This window comes from Caretta caretta, chromosome 6, assembly GCF_965140235.1.
Source record: "Caretta caretta isolate rCarCar2 chromosome 6, rCarCar1.hap1, whole genome shotgun sequence".
Taxonomy (NCBI): domain Eukaryota; kingdom Metazoa; phylum Chordata; order Testudines; family Cheloniidae; genus Caretta; species Caretta caretta.
In genome coordinates this window covers 78,967,175-78,990,444 of record NC_134211.1, presented here as the reverse complement: position 1 = coordinate 78,990,444, position 23,270 = coordinate 78,967,175, and the positions used below count along the sequence as shown (strand labels likewise).

Sequence of the window (23,270 nt, the reverse complement as noted above, 5' to 3'; positions counted from 1 at the left end):
AAGCATATGACTAAGCATGTGAGCAGTTCCATTGACTCTAGTTGGATTTCAAATTATGCATATACTTAAATACTTTATTGAATCAAGGCTGCATACTCTAGAGTAGAGGTTCCCAAACTTGGTTCACGGCTTGTTCAGGGCAAGCCCCTGGAGGGCCACTAGACGCTTTTTTACCTGAGCATCCACAGGTACGGCCGGTTGCAGCTCCCAGTGACCATGGTTTGCTGTTCCAGGCCAGTGGGAGCTGCGTGAAGCAGCTGGGAATGGAGAACTGTTGCCACTGGGAGCTGCGAGCGGCCGTACCTGCAGGCACTCAGGTAAACAAAGCATCTCGCGGCCTGAACAAATCATGAACCAAGTTTGGAAAGCCCAGCTCTAGGCTATTAATTGAATTGAGAAGAATTTGCTATTTACACTGTAGTGAAATTCTGGCCTCACGGAATTCAATGGCATAATTCCCATTGACTTCAGTGGGTCCAGGATTTCACCATAAAACCTCAACCCTGCAGTCTTTGGACATCCAAAACTGCCAATAGAAAAGGAGTACTTGTGGCACCTTAGAGACTAACCAATTTATTTGAGCATGAGCTTTCGTGAGCACACGAAAGCTCATGCTCAAATAAATTGGTTAGTCTCTAAGGTGCCACAAGTACTCCTTTTCTTTTTGCGAATACAGACTAACATGGCTGTTACTCTGAAAACTGCCAATGACTCACTAATTACCTATGTATAATATGAATACTGCAGTATTCAAATTATATGTATAGTATAGCTCCAGATCCAATCCTGAGAGTTCTTTGATTTTAAGTTACTCACTCACACTTTTTTCTTTTTTTAATGTGGATTCCCTGTAGATTCATAGATATTTAGGCCAGAAGGGACCATTATGATCATCTAGTCCGACCTCCCGCACAACGCAGGCCACAGAATTTCACCCACCACTCCTAAAAAAGACCTCACACCTATATCTGTGCTATTGAAGTCCTCAAATTGTAGTTTGAAGACCTCAAGGAGCAGAGAATCCGCCAGCAAGTGACCCGTGCCCCATGCTACAGAGGAAGGCGAAAAACCTCCAGGGCCTTCCAATCTACCCTGGAGGAAAATTCCTTCCCGACCCCAAATATGGCGATCAGCTAAACCCTGAGCATATGGGCAAGATTCATCAGCCAGATACTACAGAAAATTCTTTCCCGGGTAACTTGGATCTTACCCCATCTAAAAACCCATCACAGGCCATTGGGCCTATTTACCATGAACATTTAATTACCAAAACCATGTTATCCCATCATACCATCTCCTCCATAAACTTATCGAGTTTAATCTTAAAGCAAGATAGATCTTTTGCCCCCACTACTTCCCTCGGAAGGCTATTCCAAAACTTCACTCCTCTGATGGTTAGAAACCTTCGTCTAATTTCTAATCTAAATTTCCTAGTGGCCAGTTTATATCCATTTGTTCTTGTGTCCACATTGGTACTGAGTTTAAATAATTCCTCTCCCTCTCTGATATTTACCCCTCTGATATATTTATAGAGAGCAATCATATCTCCCCTCAACCTTCTTTTAGTTAGGCTAAACAAGCCAAGCTCCCTGAGTCTCCTTTCATAAGACAAGTTTTCCATTCCTCGGATCATCCCAGTAGCCCTTCTCTGTACCTGTTCCAGTTTGAATTCATCCTTCTTAAACATGGGAGACCAGAACTGCACACAGTATTCCAGGTGAGGTCTCACCAGTGCCTTATATAACGGTACTAAAACCTCCTTATCCCTACTGGAAATACCTCTCCTGATGCATCCCAAGATGACATTAGCTTTTTTCACAGCCATATCACATTGGCAGCTCATAGTCATCCTATGATCAACCAATACTCCAAGGTCCTTTTCCTCCTCCGTTACTTCTAGTTGATGTGTCCCTAGCTTATAACTAAATTTCTTGTTATTAATCCCTAAATGCATGACCTTACACTTCTCACTATTAAATTTCATCCTATTCCTATTACTCCAGTTTACAAGGTCATCCAGATCCTCCTGTAGGGTATCCCTGTCCTTCTCTAAATTAGCAATACCTCCCAGCTTTGTATCATCTGCAAACTTTATTAGCACACTCCCACTTTTTGTGCTGAGGTCAGTAATAAAAAGATTAAATAAGATTGGTCCCAAAACTGATCCTTGAGGAACTCCACTGGTAACCTCCCTCCAACTTGACAGTTCACCATTCAGTAGGACCCGTTGTAGTCTCCCCTTTAACCAATTCCCTATCCACCTTTCAATTTTCCTATTGATGCTCATCTTATCCAATTTAACTAATAATTCCCCATGTGGCACAGTATCAAACGCCTTACTAAAATCTAAGTAAATTAGATCCACTGCGTTTCCTTTATCTAAAAAATCTGTTACTCTCTCAAAGAAGGAGATCAGGTTGGTTTGGCACGATCTACCTTTTGTAAAACCATGTTGTATTTTGTCCCATTTACCATTGACTTCAATGTCCTTAACTACCTTCTCCTTCAAAATTTTTTCCAAGACCTTGCATACTACAGATGTCAAACTAACAGGCCTATAATTACTTGGATCACTTTTTTTCCCTTTCTTAAAAATAGGAACTATGTTAGCAATTCTCCAATCATACGGTACAACCCCTGAGTTTACAGATTCATTAAAAATTCTTGCTAATGGGCTTGCAATTTCTTGTGCCAATTCTTTTAATATTCTTGGATGAAGATTATCTGGGCCCCCCGATTTAGTCCCATTAAGCTGTTTGAGTTTCGCTTCTACCTCAGATATGGTGATGTCTACCTCCATATCCTCATTCCCATTTATCATGCTACCATTATCCCTAAGATCCTCTTTAGTCTTATTAAAGACTGAGGCAAAGTATTTGTTTAGATATTGGGCCATGCCTAGATTATCCTTGACCTCCACTCCATCCTCAGTTTTTAGCGGTCCCACTTCTTCTTTCTTTGTTTTCTTCCTATTTATATGACTATAGAACCTTTTACTATTGGTTTTAATTCCCTTTGCAAGGTCCAACTCTACTTGACTTTTAGCCTGTCTCACTTTATCCCTACATATTCTGACCTCAATAAGGTAGCTTTCCTTACTGATCCCTCCCTTCTTCCACTCCCTATATGCTTTCTGCTTTTTCTTAATTACCTCTCTAAGATGCTTGCTCATCCAGCTTGGTCTACAACTCCTGCCTATGAATTTTTTCCCCTTTCTTGGGATGCAGGCTTCCGATAGCTTCTGCAGCTTTAATTTAAAATAATCCCAGGCCTCCTCTACCTTTAAACCCATAAATTCTTCAATCCAATCCACTTCCCTAACTAATTTCCTTAATTTTTGAAAGTCAGCCCTTTTGAAATCAAAAACCCTAGTTGCAGATTTATTTTTGTTAATCCTTCCATTCAGTTTGAACTGAATTAGCTCATGATCACTTGAGCCAAGATTATCCCCTACAACCATTTCCTCTATGAGGTCCTCATTACTCACCAAGACCAAATCTAAAATGGCATCCCCTCTAGTCGGTTCAGCAACTACTTGCTGAAGGAATCCATCAGCTATCGCATCTAGGAAAATCTGAGCCCTATTATTATTACTAGCACTCGTCCTCCAGTCTATATCTGGGAAGTTAAAGTCTCCCATGATCACACAGTTTCCATTAGTATTTACTTTATTAAAAACATTAAAAAGGGCTCTATCCATATCCAAATTAGATCCCGGTGGTCTATAGCACACCCCAAGCACTATCCCAGGGGAGGCTCTAATAGTTTTCTTCCCCAATTTAATTGTTGCCCAGACAGACTCAGTCATATCCATTTCATCGCTTCTTATTTCTTTACATTCTATCTCATCATTGATATACAGTGCTACTCCACCACCTTTACCTTTATTTCGGTCTTTCCTAAACAGCACATACCCTTCAATACCTGTAGCCCAGTCATGACTACTATTCCACCAGGTCTCTGTTATACCTATAATATCTGGTTTCACTTCCTGCACCAGTAACTCTAGTTCCTCCATTTTATTACCTAGGCTCCTTGCATTAGTGTACAAACATCTTAATTTTTGCTGTTTGGCCTCACTCACATTCTGTACCCTATTAGGCACGGTTATTTTACTACCAGTATAACCTATTAGACTTGTATCTACACTGCCCTTCCTCCTACCTACAGCTGTATCCACTCTTACTTCATTTTCTTTCCACTCTATGCTAAATTCTGGCGTGGAGATTACCTGGACATCTCCCAACCATCTCCCCCAAATTCCTAGTTTAAAGCTCTCTTAATCAGTTGTGCCAGCCTCCATCCTAGAAGTCTATTTCCTTCCCTACTCAGATGAAGTCCATCCCGAGAGAACTGTCCTCTATCCATGAATGCCTCCCAATGACCATACATCCCAAAGCCCTCCTTATAGCACCACTGCCTAAGCCATCTATTGATAGTCATAATCTTGTCACACCTTTGTTGACCTTCTCTAGGAACAGGCAAAATCCCACTAAAGATCACCTGAGCCTCAATTTCCTTAAGCGTCCTCCCCAGCCTAGCATAGTCTCCCTTAATACTTTCCAGCGAGAATCTAGCCGTATCATTTGTTCCCACATGAAGGATAATTAGGGGATTCTTTCCCGCTCCCTTTAGAATCCTTTTCAACCTCAGGTCTACATCCCGTATCTTAGCACCTGGAAGACAGCACACCCTCCTATTTTCTGGATCAGCTCTGGTTACAGGCCTATCTATTCTTCTTAGTAAAGAGTCCCCAATCACATAGACCTGCCTTTTCCTAGTGACGGTGCTATTCTCTAGTCTATCCCCTGTTCCCTCTGGCTGCAAGTTCTTTCCATTCCCATTCTCCCTTGTAATCCTTTTTAACCCATCCTGTATCCTCCTGGGGCTCATATTTGGTGTAATCTCCATTAACTCTTCCCCTTTTCCTATAGGACTAACCGCTCTTCTCTTTTTCCTTGCCCTGTCACCTTCAGTGACTACCTGCTGAGCCCCTTCATCATTTTTCAACTCTGCAAACCTATTCTGAAGCTCTATTTCTCCTTCACTAGCCCGTCTTTTCCTCTGCCTAGTTCTTTTAGTCACATGCTTCCACTGACCACTTTCCTCACCCAGTCTCCCCTCAGAATTCCCTAGTCCTGCTTCCATCTGCAAGTCTGAGCTTTTCCCTTCAGATACCTCATGTCTTTGCTCCATAATCTGCTCAAACCCCTTCCTAAACTCTACCAGACTTTCCACCTGCATCTCCAAACCTCTGATCTTTTCCTCCATCAGCTCTATTAGACGGCATTTCATGCAGACAAAACTCTTACCAGGTGCCCCCTCCAGGATCATGTACATACCACAGCTTCCACATCCAGTCATCTTCATTGTGTCATCTGCTACATGGGTCACTCCCACTGCCACCTCTGAATCTGTCATAGCCTTCCCACCTAAATCCTGTAAGGCAGGAGAAGTTGATTATACAGCATTCTGTGAAGTGAAAATGTTCAGAATCTGCAGAACGCTAGTCTAAGTAAATTCAATTTTATTGCAGGTGTATCTGAATGTTAATTCCAGATGTCGGCATAGATTGGGCTGCGTTAGTAGAAGCATTACCAGCAGATTGAGGGAAGTGATTATTCCCCTCTATTCAGCACTGGAAAGGTCATATCTGGAGTACTGCATCCAGTTTTGGGCCCCCCGCTACAGAAAGGATATGGACAAATTAGAGAGAGTCCAGCGGAGGGCAACAAGAATGATTAGGGGGCTGGGGCATATGACTTATGAGGAGAGGCTGAGGGAACTGGGCTTATTTAGTCTGCATAAGACAAGGATGAGGGGGGATTTGATAGCAGCCTTCAACTACCTGAAGGGGGGTTCCATAGATGATCGAGCTAGGTTGTTCTCAGTGGTGGCAGATGAAAGAACTAGGAGCAATGGTCTCATGTAGTAGGGTGGGAGGTCTAGGTTGGATATTAGGAAAACCTGTTTCACTAGGAGGGTGGTGAAGCACTGGAATGGGTTACCTAGGGAGGTGGTGGAATTTCCATCCTTAGGGGTTTTTAAGGCCTGGCTTGACAAAGCCCTGGCTGGGATGATTTAGTTGGGGGTGGTCCTGCTTTGAGCAGAGGGTTGGACTAGATGACCTTCTGAGGTCTCTTCCAACCCTGATATTCTGATTCTGTGATTCATAGAATTTTGTTTTTGCCGTTTTTTAGCCTTTAAGGCCCAGATCCTGCAAAACTTATGCGTGAGCTTGACGGTAATTCTTTTGACTTTGGTGGGAGTATTTTTTTTTAAATCTAAGCTAAGATTCTAACACAATGTTATGAGTCCTGCAGTTAGGTCTTTAATAAACTCCAAATACCACAAGATTCACCATAAAATGAGTGTTCAATGAGAGCAAGACCAAGCCCTAAAACAGAGGTATTTCACACCTCTGGGGAGGTGGAGAGTGGTCTCAGAATCCTTTGACTTCCAGGACACCTAGCAGTACACAGGAAGCACTTGGGAGAACAGAGGACCAGGCTATAATTTTTAAAGTGAAGAAAGCATGCTATAAAATGACTGTATTGTTAGCACTTGTTCTTTTTCTATATATTTTGAAATACGACAGTTCCTTTTTTTAAAACAGTGGTATTCAATTACATTTTCTGACGGATCAGAAAAGGCAACCTCCAAATCCTGGTGGGCTAAAGGTGCTCTCCAGGGCGAATGGGCTCTTCAGGTGTTTGCTCCTAATGAAAGCATGTCAATTACTAATTGCTTGATGTTGCATAAGCAACTGCTTAAGTGCCTGATTAAAAATCTATCACTGTAAGTCGAAATGTATCACAGTATAGCTTCAGTGTGTTTTTAAATGTAAATTAAAAGATTCTAAATTAAATACAGGTGAAGTCCGTTTATCTCAATTGCTTGAGGACATCTGACACCTTCAAATAATGGAGCATTTGGATAAAGGAAAGTGATATTTTTAGCTGCAGTTTCATAGTGAAATTTCTTTCAGCTACTGTCTATGGTGACAGACTGCATTAGGAGTTGAAGTGGAAATGTTCGATGCTTTCTCAGAGCTCTCCCTTAGTCCTCCATCATTGTTTCCAATTTCTCTGACACTTAAAACCTCATCACCACATCGTTTTTGTTTGCATTTTTTTAGCTTTTTTGTTTTACTGAATTTTTTGTTGGAATACAAAAAAGTTCTCTGGCATTTAATGTATAAAACACAAGCTTCACTCCTCTACAGAACTTATTAGAATAGTGGCAGCTAATAGACAGAAGGTTGTTGTCTGCAATATTTACCTCTTGTTACTAGTGAGCAAAGTGGCACTTCTTGCTCTATACTAGCTTGTTAAAATCTGGCTTCAGTGAAGTGACTGCTATATGAAGGCAGCTCTCCAGAGACTCATTTGTCAGCCTGTTTCAAGCATTGTTCTTGATGACATTCATGACTGCAAAGCTGGATTCACACATATACATGGATTCAAACACTGAGCACCAGGAGGGAAAATGTCTTGAGGTTTGTATACTTTTGTGTCCAGATAATCATGATTTCAGTGTTCTTGAATTCATTTTTCAGCACATCTGAGGTCCGCAGGTTGACTAGTTCCAGCTGCAGCATATTCTCACCTTTACAGGGAGGACCTTATGGGGATGAGATGGGAAGTCACCCTCAGGTGTCATGGAGAAAAGGTCATGTACAAAGCCAATTACATCCTTTGGCATGCAAAAATCTCCATATTGAACACTGAAGTTGTTCCTTAGCTTTTGAAGGAAACTTGTCACGAGGCGACTGATCACATTATCTGCTTCCATTGCTGATCAGGGTGTTGCAGAGTTGAATGAAGTGCAAAGATTCCCAGAGCTCAAATCTAAGAGAAATATGTCCAGCTTCTTCTGAAAAGCTTCTATTTTCTTATCTTGGCCTTGCAGCTGTACATTCAGGATACTCAGGTGGTCAAATATGTTGCACAGAATTGCTACTTTGACTAAGAATTCAGTATCTTCTAGAAGGACCAGATATTCAGCTGCCTTCTTGTGGGTGCTCTACTGACGGTAATCAACAATGTGAGCCTTGAGTTTGCAGAAGTATGCCAGCAATGTACCCTTACTAAGTCAGCAAATGTCATTATAGAGAAGATCTTCATGGTTTGCAGAGGACTCAATGACCAACTCACAAAATAGTCTGTGCTGCAGACTTGAGGAGGCTCTGCTGAAACTGATTATTTTAATCACAGCCTCCATGACATCTTTCAGTTCCTCACTCAGCTTGGCACACAGCACACTTTGATGTATGATATAGTGCAGTGCTTTCATTTGTAGTGCCACTTCTGCCAGTCATGTCTCAAGACCCCTCTGAGACATGCCCAGCATTGAAGGTGCTCCATCAGTTACCAGAAGACAGATCTTGCTTAGTAAGAGTCCTTGTTGCTCAAACACTGCACTGATTTTCTCAAATATGATGTCGCCTGTGACATACATTTCCAGAGGTATCAAATTCAAGAGTTCCTTTCAGAGGACGTGGCCATTAAAGTATGTCATAAAAACATAGCTGTGCTATATTCTTATTGTCTGGTTCATCAATGGTGAACAACACAAACTCAGCACCTTTCAGTCCTTTCAACAAAAAAATAAAGCACTTCAGCATCCAAGGCCTGGACAGGATGCACTGTTGTTGCATCTGACAGGGGAACTTGCTTGGCAGCATTCACAATGGCCTCCTTTGTCTTCTCATCAGCTACCACCTAATGGAGAATAGACAATGTATGCTCTTTGACAGTTACAGAATCAATGCAGGGCTTTTTCTTTCATCCAGAGTCCAGGCCACTCATAGAGAAGCTTCCTTAGTCATCTTCTTTCGTGATGCAGAACTTGTGAGAAAATTTCCCCATAACTGGAAAATATAATCATGGAGTCTATCTTTGATCACCCCGTGTCCAAGTTCAAAGGATAACAGTTGTTGAAAACTGGTTGGTTCATCTGAGAGTATCCTGGGCCCGGCACATGCTGGCTTGGAGCCAGGGTCGCCTGGCAGGGGAGCCCAGGGACTGGAGCTGGAGCTGGGTACAGCAGAGCCCCCAGCATGGAACAGAAAGGAACAGCTGATGCCAGCAAGCCAAAGGGTTGTGCATCTGTGAGCTACATCTGGACTGTGGGCTGCCAGTTGTAGAACAATGTTTTAGGGGAAAGAAATACAGAAAATATCAAGGAAATTAAACTTAGCCTTTAGTTAGAGCATCAGATTACATTTTTTATGGACTCTGTGATAAGAACTACCCAGATCTTGTGTCCAGGTCTAGAATGAAGAGCAGTCCCTTCATTATGTATACTCACTGCTGCAAAAAAGGAGAGATGAAGCATGGGGTGTTGGTATCCCACTATAACCCCTTTTCATTTACTGGCCAGAGTAGGTGGCCAGGCAGAAGAGGGGAAGTAAGATGCACTCTTTGAAGAGCTGCAATAACCTGCCGCTTGTATCATTCCCAAACCCTCCCTACCCCCAAAGCAAGAAGGAAGCAAGTGATGAATTGTGCCACAGAGGTGTGTCTCTGAGGCAGAATACCACCTTGGAGCTCTTCCTGTGGCCCTGGTCCAATAAACAGAATACTAGCAGGGAGTGGCCTGAGTGTAGTGCACACCTGTCATAAAATTATTATTATATTATTACAGTGGTTCCTAGAGTCCCCAACCCAGATTGGAGGACCATGGTGCTAGGCACTGCACAAACACAGTAAAGACAGTCCCTGTTCGAAATAGCTTAAAATCTAAATAAATAAGATGAGATGAATGGTGGAGGGGAAACAGAGGCACAGTCATGCAGCAGGTCAGTGCAATGCTGGAACTAGAACCAGATTCTCAGTCTAGGGCTCTGTTGACTACACCACAATGTTAGAATCAGAAGAGTCTGTGGCAGTTTGGAATGGCAGGTGGCAGTTGGCTGAGCTGAGTTTCTGCTGTAGTGTAGACAGCTTTATATCCTGGTTGAAACTCCACAAAAAGCCCTTTTGGTGAACACACAGGGTATGCCTGTACTTGGAGCTGGGGACGTAATTAGGAGCTGCAGGATGTAAAATAGAAAGTAGCTGCAGCAGTGTGAGCTGCGTGTGTGTTTGGGGGAGTGGGGGCTAGCCATCCCAAGCTTGTATCAGTCTGAGACCCTAGGCACATACGTGGAGTGGCTAACCTATTCCACTGTTTGCACTGCCATGACTACACACTCTATTTTTAGTACACAAGCTCCATAAAAGCTAGTGTGAGTATGTCTCCTTGAGCTGGGAATGACAGCTCAAGTTCCAAGTGTAGACCTATCCATAGAATCAGCAACTGCTGAAAACTGACGAAGTAAACAAAATGAGCCTGTTTCTTCTCTCTCACAATTTTTACATCAGTGCAAGTCCATTGATTACAGTAGAATTACTTTTGATTTACACTAGTTTAGTCATAGGAGGATCCAAATCAGTCTTTGGGGAGCAGTAGATAAATAGGTACATTAACTGAAGATAAAGGGGACCTGATTATCTATTCCTGTCACTCCATTAATATAAAGGGCCTTACATTACTTGGTAGGAATGGCTGCTGAGTGATGCCCCCTATTTTAGGCAGTCCTCTGACCACTGCAGAGCTACCAGAATGGCTCCATACAAGCATCTCTTCTGGCCCCCAAGGCATGTGTCAGGGAGCGATAGGGCATGATCAAGACCTGAGGCTGCCCTAACTTACAGTGAAGTCCAGGTAGGACGCCAGTTAACCTGAGAGTACAAGAAGTGCCGAGATCGCTTACCCTGCAGTGGGCAGGGACTTCTGACTGGAAAAAGGACCGAGGGCCAAATCTGATTCTTTGAACAAAGCCCAAATTAATAAGCTTTTCAAATGGAATATCAGTGTAGACTGTGTGGGAGAACAGGATTCTATCTCGCAGGTACAGGAATGACTGCTTCTCTTTCATTCCCCTTTATGCAGAGAGTATTGTTGAGAGGATCCAAATGAATATGGCCACATCAACATTCCTTTGACTTGCCACTACTCAAGCTCTTACCTACTTCATTATCAGCAATGATATGGACATGTAATGGTTTGGGAGTTGTCTATAATGAATAGTGGACACATGATGGTATTGCTATAGTTTTAGCAAAGCATACCTGGAGAAGGAGAGGAAGCAAGATTTAGGCTAAAGAGTAACTGAGTAACTTCTTCAAAATTTAGGTTAAAGATTTTTTGAAGAGTTTCCATGTAAGTTAATGCAAGGATACTAATAGTTTAGTAATTAGATTATTGGGTAAAGAAGTTACAATAGTAAGAAATGAGAGTAAAAATAAAGGAGATTTTAAAGAGGAAATAGTTTGTAGGGTTCACAGCTTTCATTTTAGCAGGACAAAACTTTTCCTGGAATCGCAGCTACCTATGGACAACAAACAACTGCCAATGACATCCTCAACACTTGGATAAGTATCAAACCTGTTTTCTTTTACTGGCCGGGATTTTGTTTAAGTGGTTGGCTTTTATCTATGGATTATTGGCAGCTGTCATGTTCTGCATGAGGGAGAAAAAATGTTTATTTTATCCTGTTTATTAGCAGGAAGAGAAATGTCCAGCACCACTGCAGGAAATGCAGGGCCCACTCCTGCTCTCAGTGTAGTGTCTCATTAACTGGAAACAGAATTGGGTCTCAGACAGTTGCAGTTTGAATTCTCTTGGTCTTGAAATGTAGTGGACATTATCAGATTCCTGAGGCCCTGTTGCTGCGTAATTAATTTACACGAACGCCACTATCCCACACCTTTGCCAACCAAGGATGTTTTACAATAGTAAGCAAAGCTTTCAAGATGTGACAACTTGCATTTGTACTGTATATGTTCCCCCAACCTTGACTGAGCTGGACAAAAGGATCTATCTAGTAGAGACTGCTCTGTTACTCTGTTAAGCATCTAGCCAGGAGAGGACTCCATAAAAGAGATCTGCTTGGGCTAACTTTTTATGCTCAACCTGGACCCAAGCACACCCACCCTGACCCTGAGAGGGTTGAATCATTTTATGACCCAACCCCGCCCCAATGCCTATCGGCCCTGCTCCTGCCATGTGCTGCCCCTGCTGCTGCGCAGGGTATACTGTGGAGTGAGAGGTACTGTGACTCCTTGGCATTCTCACTATGCAGCATGCACAGAACAGCAAGGTGGCAGTGGCCAGCAGGAGTGGGCCAAGCTGCTGCTAAGGCACTGACCCTACAAGCAGGAAGAATCTGATCCGACCTGGTTGTTTTCCGACTTGATTCAGATCCAACACTTTTAGTCAGATCCTACCAGGCTCAAGTTGGGTTTCAAGGCTCTACTCCATAATGCTAGGGGAACAGAAAAAAGGAAGTAACATCCTGATGTGGTGGGGAAAGCTGATGGCTGCGCGCGAGAAGGTTGGCTGCATCAGCCTCAGAGCTGGATGTGGAGGGAAGGCTGGAAGTAGGTAGTGGGGAGAAGTAGGGGACTGGAAAAGTGAGAACCGAGCAGAGGGATGGGGTAGCTGCAATCCGAAGATACAGGGCAGTGGCCTGCAAGCAGTAGATGTGAGATAACTGCATGTGTGACAACAGGATGACAGTGCTCATGGCCCCAACAGGACACAGACAGAAGAGTTGGGCTCTTGCTTCAGTGGTTATGGGAATGAGGCGGGATTAGAGGGAATATCCCTGACAGTAGGTTGGAGACTTATTATTTTATAATTTCTATTACCATGGAGTATATAGTCCTTTATACCCTGTACTGGACTGAACTGCAATGATCTTTATTGGAACTGTTAAAGTAATTGTGCTTAGGGTATTTCCCTATCAGCCTGGTTTCTGGCAGGCTTAGTAAAGTAATTCTCTCTAGAGTGGTGGTTCTCAAACTATTTACCATTGTGGGCTGCATATGCAGCTCTCTATGTGTTATGTGGGCCGCATCCACACAATATATATACTACCTGTGTGGCCCCGAGGATGTTACATGGGTCGCAGCTGTATGCTGATTGGGCTACAAGCAGCCCACGGGTTGAGAGCAGGGGTTCTCAACCTTTTTCTTTCTGAGCCTCCCCAGCATGCTATAAAACCTCCATGGCCCACCTGTGTCACAACTGATTTTCTACATATAAAAGCTGGGATAGCAAACAGGGCAATTGCTTGGGGGCCTCATACCACAGGGTGCCCTATGAAGCTAAGCTGCTCAGGCTTCAGCTTCAGCCCCAAGTGGTGGGGCTCAGGGCCTTGGGCTTCAGCCCCATGCAGTGGGGCTTCGGCTTTCTGCCTTGGGCCTCAGTGACTCTGATGCTCGTCCTGCTTGATGGACCCCCTGAAACCTGCTTGCCCCAGACCCCTGATTGAGAACCATTGCTGTAGAGCATGGTGAGTCCCCATAAACTCTCATAGAGCCTGTAAAGACTAGTGTTCCTACCTTGTAGTACGCAGGGCAAACTACTAGATATTTAGTGGGATTGGTGTACAACACTCACAATGACATTCTGCAGTGTGATTTGTCAACAAAACAAAGTGTCAACTCTTGGCCAGAACCTGGCATCACTGAATTCTAAGAGTTTTGTCTTCAAGGGTGTGCAGAGCTGAATGCAGTGGCTGTACTCAGGAAGTTAAAGATAAGCACATGAATAAGTCTTTGCAGGATTGCGGACTAAATCTGTAACTTCATAGAAAAGTGGACTTTAAGAAGTTATCTGGTGTTGCGCTCTCCTCCAAAGTGATGTTTCGGTACATTCTTGAACTTTAATTAGTCTGTATGTTTCTGAAGAGAAAGTGTTATTCACAAGAAGGGGTTCTGGCCCCAATATGCTATTCTGGCAGCATATAGGGCAATAAACAGCACAGCAAGGAACTGAAGGAGAATTCCATTGGTGAAGGCAGTGCTGTTTCTATGCTGGCTCTTCCTTGCAAGCCCTTATGATAGTGGTATTTAAAAAGTCAATCATGTGATGTTCTGTCAGGGTACTGTGCATTTGTACTGGTTAACTTAGTTGTGTGTTCAAAAATTTACCAAAGGTTTGTATTATATATTTATTGTATGGCACATAGTAAATTGCTCTGCCTCCATAAATGTGATAATCTGAGATTTGCTTTGATTGAAGCCGTAGTTCTCTTGACCACTTACCTAATTTAGACTGGAACTCAGCCACTTGTTCTTTGCAGGAGGATCCTTCCATGGAATTTCTTTGCACTGTACTAGATGTCCCTGTGGTGTCTAGCTTAATGCTTTCAGACTGTGCAATTTTTTTTTATTTTACAAAAGTTTTCTTTCAAATAACCTAGGAACTTTAATCAAAAAACTGCATTCGTGATGTTAGGGATGAAGTTAAGCACTCAAAGTCAGGCAAGTTAATGCCAAAGTAAATTTGAAAGAGACAGTTACAACTGTGGTCCTTTATGGCTTTGAATGTTACTATTACATAATTTTTGACCGTCTTCCTAGGTGCGTCAGCCGAGGTGCATGGATAGGGCCCTATCAAATTCACAGCCACGAAAAAAGCATCACGGACCTTGAAAAATGGTCTCACCGCGTGAAATCTGGTCTTTTGTTTGCTTTTACCCTATACTATACAGATTTCATGGGGGAGACCAGCATTACTCAAATTGGGAGTCCTGGCCAAAAAGGCAGTTGCAGGGGGGAGGGTCAGAAGGTTTTTTTTGGGGGGGGAGGGGTAGTCACAGTATTGCCACCCTTACTTCTGTGCTGCCTTCAGAGTTGGTCGGCCGGAGAGCAGCGGCTGTTGGCCAGGCACCCAGATCTGGAGGCAGTGCCCTGCCCGCAGGAGCGCAGAAGTATGGGTGGCAATACCATACCATGCCGCCCTTACTTTGTGCTGCTGTCTTCAAAGCTGAGTGGTCAGAGAGTGGCAGTTGCTGACTGAGGCCCCAGCTCTGCAGGCAACAGCGCAGAAGTAAGGGTGCCAATACCATCCCATCCCATCCCATCCTTCCTTCCGTGCTGCTGCTGATGGCGGCTCTGCCTTTAGAGGTGGGTTCCCAGCCAGAAGCCGCTGCTCTCCAGCTGCTTAGCTCTGAAGGCAGTGCTGCTGCCAGCAGCAGTGCAGAAGTAACAGTAGCAGTACCGCAACCCGCACCCCAACTCCTTTTGGGTTCAGGACCCTTACAATTACAACACAGTGAAATTTCAGGTTTAAGTTGCTGAAATCATGACATTTATGATTTTTAAAATCCTGTGACTGTGAAATTGACCTAAATGGAGCCTGAATTTGGTCAGACCCAAGGCATGGAGCATGATGTGTAATATTAATGACTTTCACAGTGTTTTATTTTCTGGTATACCCAAAGATGCGGACTACACACGGCTCTCTAAGGCTGTGGAAAAAAACCTGTGTACTATCCAATTGCACTGTGGGAGGAATCGTTATGCTCCTGTATGGAAAGACATTAACCTAGAAATAGTGCGGACGAACAGAGGGGAACCTTAACTAGGACGTTTCCCGGCTGTTTCAGTCTTCACTCCCCAACCCAGGTACTTGGTAGGGTAGGTGTTATTAGGTTAGCTCTAATTCCGCAGGCGCACTCTCCACATGCCCACCCGCCCCGGGGTGGTGGGCACACTGGCCGCATGCCCTCCCCAGCATGCGGTTTAGCTTCCTCAGCCCCCCCTGCTTTGTCTTCCGCCCACCCTTTCTGATTGGCTAAGCGCTTCAATCCGAACCTCACATTCCTCACCTCCGATTGGCTCAGCCTCCCGCCTATCTTCCCAAGAAGCCCCGCCTTTCTTTTTATTCTCCTCCCACCCCCAAATCTCGGCCCCCTCCCCCGTCTCTCTCCCTCCTTGTGTGTAGCTCCGCTGAGGCTGGCTGGCCCCGCTGCACGGAGGAACCGGCAAGCTCTGCGTGCGCGCGCGGCGCAGCCTCCACCCCGGTACGCACAGCCCCGTAAGTGCGAGCGAGAATGAGAGCCCGAGAGCAGCCACCAGCAGCCGCCCCGCACCAGCCCCCGGCGCAGGACTAGAGCAGGGAGAGACTGAAGGGGGCACGGAGGCAGCGTGAATCCTCTGGCAGACTCCCACTCGCTGGCTCACCTGCCATCCCCATCGCTCCCTCCCTCCCGTCTCACTCATTCTCTCCCCTCCCCTCTTCTCCCACTCACACTCTCCCTCCTCTCCTCCTCCTCTGTCTTACTCTTTCGCGTCCCCTCTCCCCCCTCCGATCCCCCCGTCTCCCTTCTCCTCCTGGCACTGCACTGCAGCTGCTCCTCCGGCCAGTCCCGCCGCTTCTCTTCCCTTCCCCCCCGGGCCAGCCCCGGAGCATCCTCGGCACCCCGCGCGGAGCTCCGCCGTCCCGAGGGGGGACAGAGAACGGGACGAGCCCCGTCCCCGCCCTGCCCCCCGCCTCCCCAAGGAAGAGACCATTCTGCTCCTGGCCGCGGCGAACATGATGGCGGCAGCTCCCATCCAGCAGAACGGGACCCACACCGGGGTTCCTATAGACTTGGACCCGCCGGACTCCCGCAAAAGACCGCTCGAAGCGCCCCCCGAAGCCGGCAGCACCAAGAGGACCAACACGGGCGGTGGGTATCCCCCCCCCCCCGCAGCACCCTCCTTCCGCCCGCCCACCTTCCCTCCTACCTGCCTCCCCGCACCGTGCCCCGGCGGGAGGCCCTTCCCGGCGGCCGCGGGGGCTGAAGTGCCCCGCAGAATTCACCGGGGCTCCGGCACAATTGTTCAAAAAGGGTAAAAACCGAACGGGGGGGCGGGGAAGCGCCCGGGACTCATGGGGGCGGTTGAACCAGCCTTACGCCGCCTGCTGCTGCCGGGACCCGGCTCCCTGACCTCCCGCGGACGGGGCCGCGCCACAGGGCCGGGGTCTGGAGGGGAGCGGAAGGCTGCACCCCGGGAGGACTCGCCCCCCTGCTGGGCACGGCCAGCACCTGACCCCGCAGCGCGTCTCGGACCGGCCGGGGAAGCGGCTCTGTGGCCCGGGGCCGCGCTGAAGGCTGCGGAGGGGGCTCCGTCCGGCGTGGGGGGGGGTGGCACTACTCCCGGGGTGCAGCAGCCTTATAACTTATCATTCATCAAAATGGCGTCGGTTTTCAGACTCTAGCAGTCTTTTGGGTTTAATATCCATCGGGGTGGGTGTGCAGCCGTGACCCTATAGGGGCTGGAGTGGGCACAGGGGGCTCCTGCTGCCCCAGCACCCGACCGATACGTTAGCGAAGATAAATAAATAAATGGCAGCTGGGTGGCAGGGGGATGGCGAAGGCGCTCTCCCCCTTTTCCAGCTGCTGGCTCACAAGCTGGATTTAAATCTTGACCGGTGTTTCCCATTTCCTTGGCCTCACTTCATCTGTCAGTGTGACACTGTTGCATTGATTTGGCTTGTTGGGGTTGGGGGGTGTTGGAGTGGGGGAGTTGTCTCTGGTGCGGTGACTTGTTAGTTAACATCCTGCTCTTCCTGGATGAGATGAGTTATAACGGGACTAGCATCTCCTCTTTTCATTTGCACTGGAGTCATCATAACAATGCACCGAGGCAGAGGTGAATTTATTCATCCAATATTAAGAAAAGCATTCTGTATGATAATGTATTGTACCTATATTTAATATAAATGGGGACTGTGGTATTCCATCTGCACTATTTGGGATGCTTATACCCTTTCATAGGGACAGTGAGATGGACCTGAATCTGCTCCTATTTATTTTTTAAACAAACTTTATAGAGAACTCTATTTTATGATAAAATTTTGAGATTGGTTTTCAGGACTTCTAGTCATATACCCTTGTATAGCTTTCACCTTTTTCAGAGCCAGTGTTCTAAAGGTCCTTAGACTCATTGCTGCTGGATCAGTAAAGGAAAGGAGCACAGTTGCAAGATGAGGCTGGGAAACATTCGTTTCATTCATTGTATATATTTTCCAGTTCTGATTCTGGGTTTTGTTATCCAACGGTGGGGGGAGGATTGGCATTATCACTTTTACATGTATTTAAAATAAGTGATTTAAGCTTTTGATCAATTGGGAAAAATTCTTCTTAATGTCTTTTAATTAATGAGCTTAAAAGAGATCACTGTCGCCTAAGAAGTGCTAAAGAAATACATCAGGATTACTTAGGCAAGTGATTCCATCCACACCATGTTGGGTTGTTTTCTTGGCAGTGGCTGAAATGCTTGGAAAATAAAACTCCACATTTGGGGTGGGTTTTTGGTAGGAAACTAGTTGTTTTGCCCACTTAAGAAGAAAGCAGGCAATAGGTAATTGCTGTTCTCATGCATTTGCTAATGTCAAACAAAGAGCCCATCACTTTATCATTCTTTTCTTTTAAAAAAAAGTTTTGGCATTTCTGTAGCAGTATTTTTAGTGAGGGTTGTGATTTGTCGTCATGCATGTTTTGTGCACTTTTTTTTTTTTGTTTGGAAGGGGTCAATTTGTTTAATTGTACCATGGTAACAGCTAGAACTGGAACAGTTCCGTCTTCAGAAATACAACTCAATTTTTGTCATTTGTTTTCATGCTTTCAGAAAATTAAGGAAAATGGATAGATTCTTTAATTTCCACTGAATGAATATGTAAATCTTTTAAAATGGCAAATGCATATTCCATGCATTTCTTATAGAATGATGCAACTGGTTAGATGTATAGTTGTGCATGTATTAATAGGTATGTTCACATATTTACTGATTTTTTTTTTTTTTGTGGGCATGTGGGAGAACAAAAGTTTTGTAAACCAAATTAACCTTGCATATCTCAATTTTTCAGAGGATGGCCAGTATTTTCTAAAGGTCCTCATACCTAGTTATGCTGCTGGATCTATAATTGGGAAGGGAGGACAGACAATTGTTCAGTTGCAGAAAGAGACTGGGGCGACCATCAAGCTGTCTAAATCCAAAGATTTTTACCCAGGTAGGTGCAAATATTAGCAGATTACTTTTAAATCCCAAGGGAAATATATACGTGATGTATGTGGTTTATGCATTGAAGAGTAAGCTTCTCAGTGCAGTCGGAAGCATTATTGAGCAGAGAAGTACACTACAACATGTTACAGTGAGCATATGAACAGTCTTATCTTAATTTGTTTATGGAATTGACTGGGTACTATCTAATAATTTAGTGGCCATAAAATATGGCTAAAGTTATTTAGAATATTACTGCAGGAAAACATTTTTGTGAATATATTTTCTGAGCACTTTTTATTACAAAAAACCCCCTACTTTTAAAGAACCAACCTTGACAGCTGGCATTAAAAATGGGTATGCTTCTGAAGTTTTCAGACATCATTGTAAGGCAATTAAGCTAGAATGAATAAAAATGAGAGGCTGCTTCTTAAAGAATGGGCCATTTACTTTAAATCCATTACGTATCTTCTTTCTGCATCATTGGTTTGTTCACTGGCCCTGGAGTGAAGTAAAGAGGACAAGTACTACTGCTCTTCAGGTGTTTTCTTTAGATTGTGTTTAATATGAGTACGAAAGGAAAATCTATGATATGAAAGGAAATATAATACTTCAGATGAATAAGAAAATAGGTGTGTTTTGTGCATACTGTATTTATGCAAACAACAAAGCATTCAATATTTATATGCACAGAGTGCCTGTTTTTATTACAGCTTTTTCTCATTTTTGATCAAAATGTTATAAATAGCAGGTCATGCATAATGATCTGCATCATTTTGAACTTCTGCAAAATATTTCTGTCGCTCCATCTTAAGTTTGACTTTCTTTCTGAAGATTAACAAATTAGTATCTACTAATTGGACTTCTAGTCTGAATTGAAATCTATCTAATTTTTTATTGACTGTGAATAATTTACTACATAGCTATCATTTCGCCAGTGTTCTGGTTTTGCAACTTTGAACTCTGGCTAGTAATTCAGAGTCGAGGTGCCTAGATATTGTTAATATTTCTTTTTTGTGGGGAAGATAAAGCCGTTTTGCATTTGGTGAGCTAATTTAGAAAATTCAGTCATCTTGCTGAAACAGCAAAGACAGCTGGCATGAGTGTAAGCAGAGCATGAACATTTGGAGTATTTCAGTTTCCTGTCCACTCTGTTTCACTGTCAAGCAGAAGTGGATCATTTATTCTCTATGGAAAGATTGTAATTATTTTGAAATTGTCATTTTGTTATGGAAATGGAAAATGCACCTGTTGTTTTTTCTTATAGATGCAATTTATAGCGTTCTAATGTACTAACACAGTTAAAATAAGTTTAGATTTTCTATGAAATGAAATAGTTCTGTAATTGCTATGCATTGTTATTCAGAAACTTTTGTTTTGCCTTTACTTTTTTTGCCTTAAGAAAGTTTTGGTAACACAATTCTTATATTCTGAAAGGTGTATTAGGGTGAAAAAATCAGTGCAGAATTGTGAAAACTCTATGGAGAAATAAAAGCATTCAAAAGAGCCTGATTGCGGAATTAATAACGTAATCTGGGAAAAGAGCTGCAATGGTAAATTAAATTCACTGTCAATAGATGAAAATGAAATAGATTATTTGCATTATACATGAGGTGGTATCAGATGTGCAAGGATGTTGCAGAAAATTGGTGTTTATGAAGGATATTCCAAATACTAAATTATATGCCTTTTCATTTGACTATAGTTTATTTACAGTGAGTTGGAAAGGATGCACCAAAGATTATATCTTTTGTTCAGAACTCTAACATAGTTATTTTGTTCTTTTCTGATTAAATCAGAATTACATACTTTTTTGTTCTGTAAATTATGCAGCTACAGCGGTATCAGCAGGAGTGTCCTTTGAAAATTAAAAATTAGGCAAGCCAGAATGAGATGGATAAAAAAATGTCTAATGTTTCTGTGACGTAAACAGATTCTCTCTGAAGGAAATACCAGGACAAGAGAAGTCTTGGTACAGTTTTAATTTTTCCAAGTATAGATCAATGTCCAGTTAGATATTACACAGTCTTTTTTATATATGTAGCCACACTGTAAGTCATTTGGCAGATTAATGATTTAGACATAATTTAAGAAGGACTGTTATTTGCTACAGAATGGACAGATGAGAAAAATGGATTCTCTTGTAGCTTGATCTTGTTAGTCTTTCTGTGTGCATTTGTCCACGAGCCTGTGGAATTTTCTGAGGTCCTGGCATTCTCCAAGCTGATGACTTTTTTGGGTTTCTTCCAGCCCCTCTTACATGAGGGATAAAAACCCTGCTAATCTTATACTAGTCTTATACTGTGATTCATACTGTTGAGGATTTTTTTTTTTTTTTTTTTTGGTAGAAGTATGCAGTTATCTGAAAACCTATTTGGGTGTATATATGTTCATTAATATGTTGACTAATTTATACCTATAGTTACATTAAATATCTATTTTGCAAACACTGTATTTGTGAGGTTGCTGTTAAGCTTAAATTTTAGTGGGAAGGAGAGGAGTAACTGAAAGGGAAAGTTCAGCGCGGTTTTTAAGAGTGGGTGATTTGGAAGGGAGAAGGATTGGTATATTAGTCATGAGTTCTTCACTGTGTGATCTTATGGTACAGGTATTCAATATACAGAGTAAGTCTGTCAGAATAATTTTTTTGTTTGTGCTTCAGAAAACTATTTACGGTAGCTTTAGAATTAAGAAGAGAGAGATCTAATTATAAGAAGTTGAAAGGAAGCATGCATTTCTAAAGTATTTCTATTTGTTAAAGGTTTTAGTTCAACAAAGGAAAAGACAGTTCATGGGCTTTATTAACAGTTGTGTGTATTCTGTTTTATGATATCAGCAGTGGGTTTTTTTTAAAGTAAATCCTATTTCTCTTGCTGTTGCAAGACACTGTCCCTCTAAATTATCAAGTAACTTTTTAAAAATTGTATTGACCCATAAAATTTTACCTTCTGGTCATCTTGTTTAGAGTATATTTCATGTATGAATCTTTTGTATTCATATTGTCTACCTAGACTAATAAATCTGAAGTGAAATTGTCTAACTGTATGTTTTAAAAATGTGGGAGTAACATTTTCTGTTACAAGGTTCCAATTATATATTTGGAAAGCGGTTTCTAATCCAAAATCTGAAATACTGATATTGTCATGATACTAATTATTAATGAAGTAAAACCTTTTGAAGGTGTTGCCATGAAAAGTTGGAGTTTTGTGTGTACTTAAATTTTGCATAGTGTAAAAAGGTGATACTTTCTTATGTTTGCACTCACTATTTTATCCAGTGCTCCATTTTTCAGAAATATAAGGAACGCTGGCCTGAAAACCACTCTAGGTATATTCTTCCTTGTTTTCCTAAACCGTTGCAAGTGAATGTCTTTACTCTTTCTTATGTGAAATTATATAATCACGTTGTTTATCTTGCAACAGGATCTTTCCTAACTTAGTGCTTGGGTGAATTTGAGTGAAGTTGATGGTTTTTCAACTATGTTGTAATATGCTAACTGAAATATATTAGAATATAGATAAAATGATATGAAGATAAAATGGAGATAAGATATTTTATTATTCTTAATTAATAGGTTAGCTGCTTTTTATTTTATGAAATTCTAATTGGGTAGTCCTCAAACTTGGTATGGGACATTTAATGTGGAAGAACTTTTTTCCGTACAACTAAAATGTACACTTAACAAAAAGACAAAGTATACAAAACATATTTTGTGTGTTATAATACTGTTATGTATTTACTAACTGGATTGTCTTAAGCATTCATCTTGCATGTGAAAATGAGGTGTTGTGGTTTTTTTTTTTTTTTTTTTAATTAATGCATTATTTACATGATTTCACAGGTATCTTTGGTGTGACTGTCCTCTAAAAAGTTTGTGTGTTGACTGTTAAAACCTTGAAAGTGAATTGAGTGTGAAATACACAACTTTACTGAACATTTGAATAGAATACATCTAGCTTCATTACTCATATTATACTGTGTTAGGCAGGATAAATGCATGATACATCAAGCTTGTTTCCCCACTGTTTTTTTCCCTTTTTGTAATAAAGGATGTGTAACATTTTTTAATTGTTAGCTTAGAAACGAGTAGGTTCTCACTGGAAAAATACATGTAACTCCTTAAAAAAAAAAAAAAAAACCCTGCAAATAGTTTACTTGGTTATATTAGTGTTAACATTCTAAATGAAGAGAAAATGTTATTTCTTAAGACCTAGAGAAGAGAATTATGGGATAAGAAAAATAGTTCAGCTTGTAGCATTTTGGAATATTGATGTATCTTGGTTTTTATTCCCTGATATTTGAGAATTTTATCACAGATTTCTGAAATGTTGTCAATGAGAAAGTAAGGACTTCGTAAAAAATAAATTCTAGAGCTTGACAAGCTATATTGCAGACTCTTACTCATGTGAGTAATCCTGTTTACAACAGTAGAACTGTATGAGT

General features: G+C 42.5%; 1 protein-coding gene and 1 long non-coding RNA gene across 8 annotated transcripts in view; one reads left to right on the top strand and one right to left on the bottom strand.

The window, feature by feature from the left end:
- Positions 1-16,646, bottom strand: part of LOC142072549 (uncharacterized) — a 46,885-nt gene extending 30,239 nt beyond the window's left edge. Inside the window, exons 1-2 of one of the 2 annotated variants that reach the window (XR_012668981.1) lie at positions 16,569-16,646; positions 5,343-5,439 (exon numbers count right to left, since the gene is read on the bottom strand). This is a non-coding gene — a long non-coding RNA (uncharacterized LOC142072549). Of the gene's footprint in view, positions 1-5,342; positions 5,440-7,281; positions 7,451-16,568 lie in introns of those variants that run through there. The other variant, XR_012668980.1, reaches the window with a different exon arrangement.
- NOVA1 (NOVA alternative splicing regulator 1) overlaps positions 15,760-23,270 on the top strand; it is a 221,099-nt gene continuing 213,588 nt past the window's right edge. For 2 of the 6 annotated variants that reach the window (XM_048852672.2, XM_048852671.2), the window contains exons 1-2: positions 15,760-16,510; positions 18,694-18,837. In XM_048852672.2, the coding sequence (XP_048708629.1) occupies positions 16,375-16,510; positions 18,694-18,837 (280 nt within the window). In that variant the 5' untranslated portion in view covers positions 15,760-16,374. Of the gene's footprint in view, positions 16,511-16,573; positions 16,674-17,349; positions 17,478-18,693; positions 18,838-23,270 lie in introns of those variants that run through there. The other 4 variants (XM_048852677.2, XM_048852673.2, XM_048852674.1 and 1 more) reach the window with 4 other exon arrangements.